The 10448-nt window shown below is 34.2% G+C and overlaps 1 protein-coding gene across 1 annotated transcript in view; it reads right to left on the minus strand.

Moving 5' to 3' along the window:
* The window catches only part of frem1a (Fras1 related extracellular matrix 1a), a 30117-nt gene extending 19697 nt beyond the window's left edge, over nucleotides 1-10420 (minus strand). The window contains exons 1-6 of the mRNA XM_026268348.1: nucleotides 10270-10420; nucleotides 2742-3172; nucleotides 2221-2315; nucleotides 1771-2084; nucleotides 578-774; nucleotides 168-491 (exon numbers count right to left, since the gene is read on the minus strand). Coding sequence (XP_026124133.1) covers nucleotides 168-491; nucleotides 578-774; nucleotides 1771-2084; nucleotides 2221-2315; nucleotides 2742-2972 — 1161 coding nt within the window. The 5' untranslated portion in view covers nucleotides 2973-3172; nucleotides 10270-10420. The remainder of the gene's footprint in view (nucleotides 1-167; nucleotides 492-577; nucleotides 775-1770; nucleotides 2085-2220; nucleotides 2316-2741; nucleotides 3173-10269) is intronic.
* Nucleotides 10421-10448: the final 28 nt, after the last annotated feature.

A 10448-nucleotide genomic window follows, 5' to 3' on the forward strand; every position in this document is an offset into this window, starting at 1 on the left:
GGGTTAGGTGTGGTCATTCGAATGAATTAGCCATTAGCCTTAGACCTCCTCTCGGCCCGTCTAGTAAAATATTTAGGAAATACTGTGAGATCGGTGTAAAAAGCCCACAAGTTGCATTTAAATAAACGTGCGTCTTTTTAATAGTATGCTGAAGTGTGCTTCAAGACCTCATAGTTCCTGCGCTGTGTGTGGCTGGAGTTCGGAGGCTGGTAGCTGACCATCATGTCGTTGAGATCCGTCCAGGTGAAGGAGGTGATGGGTTTGGTGTGGTCAGACAGGTGAGTGATGAAGCCCTCGCTAGGGGCTTTAGTGATGTTGAACACCAGCCGCTGTTTGGGCGTCTCATCATCCTCTGCGTCCAGCGTTGCCGTTGAGATAGGAGTCAGGATGAACTGATCCACCTCTAAGATGAACATGGACATGAAAGCAGGCTTGGGCGGCTGATTGGGCATTGCATCCTTAATGGTTACTGGGATCCAGACCTGCTCCGACTGAATGGGAGACGGACAAAACTGGTGTCAAAATCATAGTGAAAATACTCAGTAATAGGAAGATGCCTTAATCTGATACTGAGCACCTGGATGATGCTTCTGCTGCGGGTGTCTGTGAGGTCCAGTCTAATGGCGATGTAGTCTATGTCTGGAGACGGAGGGTCGATGTGGTGGTAACGGATGCCCATCGTTAGGAAATCATTGCATGGTACTTTGGTGATCTTCAGCAGTTTAAGACCTTTTAGACACTCGTCACTCTTACAATGAGCTCTGGCTTTATTATCTGCAGGGAGGCAGAGACAATAATGCCCTGATATTAAATGTGGAAGGTTGTGAAATAAATGAAAATTCTCTCCTTATGTTATAATGTTCATAGCCCACAGAATATATGTAAAGTGTGTCAAGTATTTTCATCTATTCTGAAAATCTAAAATGATAACTTAACATAACAAATAATAGATAGAAAATAAATAGATGAACAAACAAATAAATGTGATGCTACTGTATCAGCTGTTCTCCAAAATCATCATCCAAAAACTGTCTGCAAAAATGTATTATATACATATACATTATTATATACATTAATATAATTTGTCATTTATTTATTTATTTATTTAAAAAAGTTAGAAAAGTTGGAAATTAAAAAGCTGAAATAAAATTGTAATATTAAATGAAAACAATAATAATTATAAAATAAATATATACATTTTAAAATAAATAAAAGAATACATTGTTGCCTTGGCAGACAAATGAAATGAAATAAATTTAAATAAAAGTACTAAAATGACTAAAACTAAAACTAAAATAAAAATTAAAGTTAAATATAAATATTAAAAAATAATAATAAAAATGCCAAATCAAATAAACATTTAAATTTAAACTGAAAAGCTAGTTGAAAATATGAACAAAAAATACTATTGTGTGTGTGTGTGCGTGTGTGTGTGTGTGTGTGTGTGTGTATATATATATATATATATATATATATATATATATATATATATATATATATATATATATATATATATATATATATATATATTATACATGTGTGTGTGTGTTTGTGTGTGTGTTATAGTATTATGGTATATAATTTTAGCATACAGTATACTGTAAATAGCAATAAAATAAAAAAATTGCCACTAATGTGAATTATGACCCTGGAATATTTTAGCACCCTTTAATTTTCATTTAACTATATTTGACTTCATTGAATCATTTCTAAAGTATCTTTGTTTATATGTTGATAACCTGAAAATATCTGATTATATAATGATTGTACCCAGCTGTCTTCGTAGAGAAACAAAGCTATCAGGTTCATCTCCTCTCGGCCCGTCTGGTTCCTCCGGTTCCCCAGTGACTAGCTGACCGTGAACAGGTAGATGCGTCTCCAGAGTTGTCACCCGAACTGTGCACTCAATATTATGTCTGTGTTCATAGTGGAAGGACACAACATTGCCATCCAGAACATTGGAGAGGCCATAAAACTCTGGCACCTCGAGATTCTGTGATCCAAACTTAATCACATTACAGTCCGGCTCCATGATTTCAACACGGAGAGAGAACAGCTCACTGTACGTCTCTGTCTCTGTAAATCTAAACCACAAATATACATGAGACATACATATTTAGACAGCACAACAAAAATAGATCAAGTCAAAGTATGATATTTACATTTTATCTGACTTCGAATTGGATGTTGTAATAATATCAGACAACATGCAAAACAGACCTGTAGAGACGAAGTTTAACAGTATCTTCTTTTAAAATCGGACATCCATTATGAGTGTATTTCACTTCATCAGCCAAGAAGTGACAGTCGAAAACCTGACGAATGTGAAATAGTCATAGAAAGAACAGAAAATTACTTGACAGCCTGCATTAAGAAACAGAAACTAAAATAAACTGAACTAAAAATACTTAATGCACTTTCTGTTGAAACTGGTATGCCATGTGTTTAAATATATTTGTAACTACATATTTGCAATAATGAAGATGCAATTGAATAAACTTAAAATATATTCAACTTTAAAAGTGGCCTTTTCTTTGATTTATATCAATACTATCTGCACGTCTTTTTTTTAAATATAAGATTTGAAGTACACTACAAGTGCACATTCAAAACAATTAAGCACACTTCATATTCACAAGGATAGTTCTTCAAACGTCAGATGCTCTCAGATGAAACTGTATTTGCATGTTCATCACTGAATGTCTAGTGGATAATTCAATGCATGCAGAAAGGGGCTTCACCTGAGGGGTCAGTGTGCCCACCCGCTGTGTAATGGGCTCATTCAGCACAACTTCCAGCTTGCAGGCGTCCTTGGCTCTGCGGATGTGAAACTGCAGATCCTCCTCCTGCAGGAAGACCGACTGGCCTCGCTTCACCTTTAGACCAAGATTAGTTTTTACCAGAGAGCCCTGAGTCTGCTGGAAGAGACCCAGCAGGAGGAAAGACAAATATATCCTGTGTTTTGCAGTCATTGTGTTGGGTCTGAGTGGATCAGGACCTCTGCAGTGAGGAAATGAACAAATCTACTGGAGGAACCTCTGTTGTTTGATCTCGCTCTGTCCAGTGAATATTTTCATACAAAGTCATCTCCACTTCTTCTTGATACTAAAGTGAGACAACCAGAAGGATCAGGATCTTGTTCTCTTTCTAATCATTATATGAGATGTGATATCTAAAAAGAAAAGAAAAATATTATTACACTTTATTTTGTCGCCTAAACACAAAGGTCCTATACGGTCCATCACTGCATAAAGGAAATAAAGACTATTGATAAAATTAGCCTAGTGATATTAATAAGATAATACTAAGATTTGTTTTTATTAATTACATAATTTAAAAAATATGTTAAAAATATTAATTAAATACATTAATATTTATATTAATAATTATTATTATTAAAATATCTTAAAATAAAAATTTAAAACAATGAAAAAATATCAAAGATTAAAAAGTATTTAAAAAAACATTGTAATAATAATTAAAAAAAATATTAATTATAGGGGGCACAGGTCAAGTTTGAGAATCCATTAATTTACTAATTTACTGTATGTAATGTAAAATATACTTACAAATTATTTCAGTTGTGACTATGTATACACACAATTGAAATAATATACTAGTATATTTTACATTACATATATTAGTAAATTATATATGTGTGTGTGTGTGTGTGTGTATAACATTTACTTCCAGTAATTTACAATTTTAAATGAAAATGTAAAAATGTAAATACATATTATTATTATTTGTTTGTTTGTTTAATATTGAGATGAAATATGATGATGATGATGATGTTTATTTTTAATGATATTCACAAGTTAATAATGGCATAAATAGAAAAATGAGATGCAACGTTTTCCATTAAACCATAACAAATAACCTGCAAAAGAAGGAATTCGGAAATCAGATTCCCCTCAGGTTGAGACAAAAACACCATATTTTTTGAGTGATAGAGGTAAAACTCCTTTCTGAGCCCAGTCCCTCTTAGTTGAGACGTCAACTTCAAAGATGACCTTTGACCCTAAACGATCTCTAGGAGTCTCATCAGTCAGCACTTAACTCACTGCTAGAGAGGGTCAGTTCTTGCACCTGCGGTTTAATGAGCCATTAAAACACAGATTCAAGGCCATAAGAAATTCAAAAACAAAATTCATTAACCATATTTTTGGCTCAAATCATCTCGAAGCAGAACAATGAAACACGCAAGGGATTTGTGCAGTACATTTCTGTGAATCTGAGCTCACTGGGTCACAGTGGGTCTGTTCCTAGCATCAAAACATCTGGAATTAGTCCGTCTTTGTTTACTCACTAGCATATTTTCTTTAAAAGGCCTCTCCTCTTTTCTTCCTGCTGTCTTTCTCCATTGGAAACCCCAGTTTTCTAAGATTGTTCCACAGCCCCAGGCTGAACAAAGTCAAAGCCAGGCCACAGAGACTTTCACAGATAGCTTAAAAAGCAAGATGTAATCAATTTGTTTTGTTGGGATGGCGTGAAATTTCAAAGAGGTACAAACAGGGTTAACTCAACATAAATACAGTCAGAACCAAAGAGAAAAGCAGCTCTAAAATTTCTAAAATTACAGAACACAGAGTACTAATTAAAATACAAATTGTAAGCTGAGAACGTTTTTTCACCTCTAAGAAGTGTAAAGTTCAGGACAACCATGAGCACAATGAAGCGAAACAAGTAACTGCATGTGTTCTGTTATCCATTAGTCTGTCTCTGTTTCTTTAATGTATAAGAGGGTTGATCGCTCTGTGTGTAAATGCATTGGATATGCACTTGTAGTGCACTTAAAATCTCTATGAGGGAACACTTTTCTTAACACACTTAAGTACAATGTTAAGTGCATTTCACAATAATGTCACATCAGAGGTTTTAATTTTAGTACATTTTAAATAATTGTTTATTATTGTAACAAATTTAAAGCACAAGTAAATTACTTGATTATGACTTCACCTGTAGTGTTATTTGATGTTACATTTAAAGTTAATATATTTTTAATGTGGTAAATTGCAACTTCATCATTACACTGTAAAAAGTGATAACCTACAAATTTTAACTTAAAAATCTTATTTCCACCTGATTAATCAATAAATGTTAAAAGAAAATTAGGTATAAACGAATGTATTTAAGTTAATTTCGTATGCTTAATATTTTTGACTTCAGGCTACCATTTTTTCATTTGTCAAATATATTCAAAAAAATTCCTACAAGTTGCAATAGAAATTATATTAAAGTTTGCTTACCATAAATGCTTTCATCAGTACACTTTACCATATTTCAAAGACAATAAAAGTAAGTACTTAAGTCCCACTTAAGTGGGTCAAAAAATGCACTTTTAAATTCAGCTAATTATATTCCAAATTAATTCCAGTTTTACATTTAATTTTTAAATTAAATTTCAAGCACTTGCTATAGGATTAACAATGTGTTCATTATTTTTAATAAGATGCATTTAGCAAATGCTGTAGTTCGGAAAGAACAAAAGATCTACAAGCCTTACATTTTTAGGTTAACATTGTTCCAGCACTCGAAATCTTCCAGAATATGATGTCATGTTTTATAAACATTTTATCAAATTGCATTATAAATTGTGAAAATAAAGGTGTTAACCTGGTTACTTATCTCGTTTTTATCATGTGATGTCAGGCAATGTTGATGAAAAGTAAAATATCTTTTCATCTTTTTACCTTGAAAACAGATGTGGTGAAACAACTCCTTATTGAGATCCTAAACCCTTGTTTAACTCTCTTTAAATCCAGATGCCTTAAGTTTGGCATTACATCATGCTTTTCATTATGGGCACATGAATTTACTGTCCTCATGCATGGTGCATGTGTTCAATACCTCACAGTAAAGGCATCTATTTAAATGCAATATCTTTGTGTTTTTGCTTCGCTAATGGCAATCATCGTAAACAAAGTCCAAGTAGAATCATCTGTTGCGTCTCTTAGCAACACACAGTAGTGTGATTTGATACAGCATTTTAAACAAATCAGATCAGTGAATGATTCAATGACTCATTAATTTAATTCCTGAAAAAAAAACGAATCATTTGAACGAATGATTCAATGAGACTCACTTGCCCCAGTTCTGTTGGACTGTTATCAGAAAATACTGCTCGACCAATTAGATTTGAGAACCAAAATGTCTCCAGGAAGAAAAGCACATTTGTACATTTATTTGAGCTACTTCACTGTCATAAGGATGTTCATCAACTCTACAGCCGTGATGTCATTGAAAGAGGATTGTGTGTTTGTAAACTAAGCTTTCACACTGCTGGCCCAGGAAGTCCATAACAGGGAGGATTATGGGTTCTCTTCACAGGTTATTCTCCAAAAAAGGGCCAAATCCCTTGTTGTGCTTCGTAGAGATTAGCTCTGGGACTTATTCACATCACTGCAGCCCATCTTTACCACATGCCTCCCAAATCCAGTGAGTATAAGCCAATGTGTTAAGCATCTACTTACATTACAAAAAGGAAAATTAAAATATTAATTAACATTGAAAAAAAAAAAACTACCAACATTTAACTACCAAAACTACCAACAGATCCTTTCAAGAATAAAAAACTACCATCCTGCTCAATATTTTTTATTTTATTTTACTTTTTATTCATTTTATATTTTATAAATTAACACTTTTAAAGAATGTACTTAAGTGCGAATTGAATTTAATGTTTTCAAATACTTAATCGCATATCATTCGCAATTAAATTAAATTAGAGTATTAATGTTTACATCTATATTCAATACAATTAGCTGAACTTTGTAGAACCACTTAAGTAGGACTTAACATCTTCATATGTAATTTGATTACTATCTTTATTATCTTTGAAATATGGTTAAAGTTCTGCTAAATGTACTGCCATGCATTTAGGATCAACTAAATACTTGAATGTGATTTCTATTAAAGTTATTTTGTTACGCATTTAAATATATTTTAAATTGTAATGATGAAGTTTTGATTTTACAGTTAAAATTATAATCAAGTACTTTACATGTGCGTTCGTATGTTAGTCAACACATCAAAATATGTCTACTTCTTTAAAACACACCAAAAGATTATTAAAACAATGATGTACTTTTTATTTTGACATTAATGTTTTGTTTTATTTAACATTATTTGAAAATTCACTTTTAAAAAGTGTACTTAAGTGTGTTCAGAAACATAATTAAGAGTCTCTCTTTAAGTACACTTAAGTGACTTTTGATTTCACTAATCTATTATCTGCAAGCATAGTTATTTAAAAATACACTTATAAGATTTGAAATAAACTACAAGTACACATTCAATCCAAGGGTTTGCAACAGATTATCTACTTTTACAACAGCAGGAAAAAAAAGTATTTCCTCTCTGATTAATGGCTTAAAATCCCTGGAGTGCCTTTAAGGCATTTCAAATGCTTGTGTGCATAAACCACATCAGACTTCCAGAGCATTTCCAACTCTGCTTGTGTGATCTCAGAGTTTAGAAACTGTCAACATTGTTCTCAGGGCATGATTCTACACGCTGTACAGTCTGTGATTAGATGCTTCACCCTTGTTTGGGATGTTCTCTGAAGGTTTGCAGCAAGTTCAACATACAAGTGTTGAAGGGATCCTTCAAGGGTGGAGGTAAACACAAAATCGTAAGGAGGCTTGACTAGGAAAGGTTGCAGCAAAAATGCACTGAAGAGACTCTTGTTTTCTTTCTCTCATGTAGGTAAGAACCTGAATAATCACACCAACATCAACCCAGAACAGCTGCTGGCTTCAGATGTGGAATATAAGATGCAAACATCTCTCAAACACGGTTTAACCAAAACCACAAGCTAGATTTATTGTAAATAATATATATATAATGTACTTTCATGGGAATATATTGGGGGAAATACTTATTCTGAGGCAGAAATTTAATTTTCTCACCAAAAAAAAAAATAAATAATTCATAGCCATTAATGTGGAACACTTTTACACTTAGCATTATTTCATAATACTTTAATGTAAAAAAAAATTTATAACATAGTAATAACATACATTATGCTCATTAAGGTTCATACTCAATATTGTTTTCATAAACAGATAGAGATAAAAAATGTATACCTTTTCAAACAAGAAAGCCATTATTGACTACTCTCCTTCATATTTACTATATAGTTTAGCAAAAAAATGGGAGTAAAAAGAGTGACATTTAAAACCACAAAAGTCACATGTCATTACACACAACAATCCTACCAATCACAAGCAATCAGACTCAATTAAAGCCAGCTGATTGAAGCATGAGGATGTTATGAGAGCGTTTCACATACTGTAGGTCTATTTAACTGGATATTATTGTAGTAACGTTGTTTCTTCATTAAGGTTATGTGCTGAAGAGATGGGGAGATACGTTTCAAGTTTAGCCAAGATTCACATCCTAATGTTTCAGTATAGATCTTGGGGTGATTAAGAGGCTCCAGTCAGGAAAGCCCAAGGCAGACCGGGTGGGTGGCCCTGGACCCCTCCACACTCGCTCTAAACTTCACTCTGCTTCCGTTCAAACATGTGGGGGCAGCTTTCCTGTCATCAAAACAAGCCAAGCAATGACAAAATGTGCTGCTCAGAATGTTTAATTAAACTGAAATGGCCATGGAAGTAACTACTGCAACTGCAACAACTTCTAAAAGTTATTAACCAATGTAATACAAAATTAAATAAAGGTTAAATTGCTTTACTTCCTCAACCCTGCAGCCTATATACAGTACAATATTTACTGACATCGCTTGAACTTTAAACTTTACTTGGAGTCGTACTTAATATTAAGCCTAAACTGTGTTTTAATGTCACTATTGATGAGAATTGTTTGTATGCAATGGGTCTTTAAATGCAAGATATTTAAAGTGTAGCTGAAGTATACTTGCAATAGTTCCACTTCAGCACAATCAAATATACTTCAGTGTATCTTTAGTTGAAGTGCGTTAAGTACAAGGTTAGTTGTTCCAATTTAGCAGACTTTCAGTTTATCAAATTTTTTGAAATACAGGGTATGTGACTGTCCTTCTGACAAGGTGAGGCCATGCAAACAGTAATTTCCCTCCACTGCACAGCTCAAATTTCTGGGTCACACGGGAAAAAAAGTGTGCGTCCCTCTCTGAAGAAGTGGCCTGTACAGCTGGGACTGACTGGAGACACCGGCTGGAGCCAGCAGAAAATCGGCTGCCTTTCCTCACAGCGCCGTGCACTGCTTCTCATCTCGCTAATGACAGGGTAATGAGCAGCCAACTATTTCCAAAGCAGAGATGAGCAGAGGGAAAGGGGAGGCTGGAGCGGCGTCTTTGCTCTCTAAACAGCTTTGGCCCCTATTTGGCAGCATACCAACCGTCCTCAGTGTTTGCAAGTGCTGAAGACTCCCAGATGAAAAAAAAAAGACGAGTATGGAGCATTGTTATTCTAAGCTTGAAGAAAGCTCAATAAAAATGCTGATTTCATTCATAAGGTGGACAGAGATTTATTTTGAATGCATGGATAAATGAGTGACTATATTCTAAGAGTCATTTTTCTTACAATATGACCAACCGAGGATTCATTCAGTCAAAATCATTGGGAAATCATTCAATCTTTTGGCCTCATATGAAAAAAACAAATGGGTTTGGCAAAGGTAACGATTTTGAAGTTTAGAAATAGTTTCACAGATTTCACAAAGAGAGCATTAGTTGAGGTAGAAATTTCTAAACAATGTGTACATTTATTGGCATTGGTTTCATGAAGAACCTGTAACGTCCATGGAACTTTTCCAAAAGGTTCTTTTAAGAATCAGTCTTAAAATTCCAAAAAGGGGGTTTTGCAGCAATGCCATAGAATAGCTATCTTTGCTTCCCCAAAGAACCTTTCAGTGAACAGTTCTTCAAAGAACCATTTTTTCTTAGTGTGAAGACCATTTTAATAATCTGAAGAAACATATTCCGCTATAGAGAACATTTTTGAATTCAAAAGGTTCTATAGATTTTGGCTGTTCTTCATGGAACCATCAATGCCAATAAATGATTATTTTAAGAACTGTTGACTAAAAAGGTTCTTTGTGGAACCCAAACGCCTCTATGACATCATGCCGAAACCTCACACATTTACTGGTCATCTTCAATCAGCTGATCTTAATGTTAACATTGCTAAACTTCTCTATAGTATTTCACCCTTCATCTTTCATGACTGAAAACAACAGATCTAGAAAGTGGCACTGCTACACACTCACAAACAAACACACACACATACACAGAGCACACATACAGTTAATCAGACACGTTCTTACCTGAAATCACAGCACTTGTCACTCCACCACTGTTTGTTTCTTCTCTCTTTCACTCCACCGTTTTCCACAGCGGCTGTCTAATTGACCAGCGTCCCGGTGGCAATCCACACCCCTCCGGAGTGAGATGGGAGAAGTGGAGGAGGCGGGTGTTGTGTGGAAACTCAGAGCAGGGAGGTGGG

The sequence above is a fragment of the Carassius auratus genome, chromosome 7, assembly GCF_003368295.1.
Source record: "Carassius auratus strain Wakin chromosome 7, ASM336829v1, whole genome shotgun sequence".
NCBI classification, from domain to species: domain Eukaryota; kingdom Metazoa; phylum Chordata; class Actinopteri; order Cypriniformes; family Cyprinidae; genus Carassius; species Carassius auratus.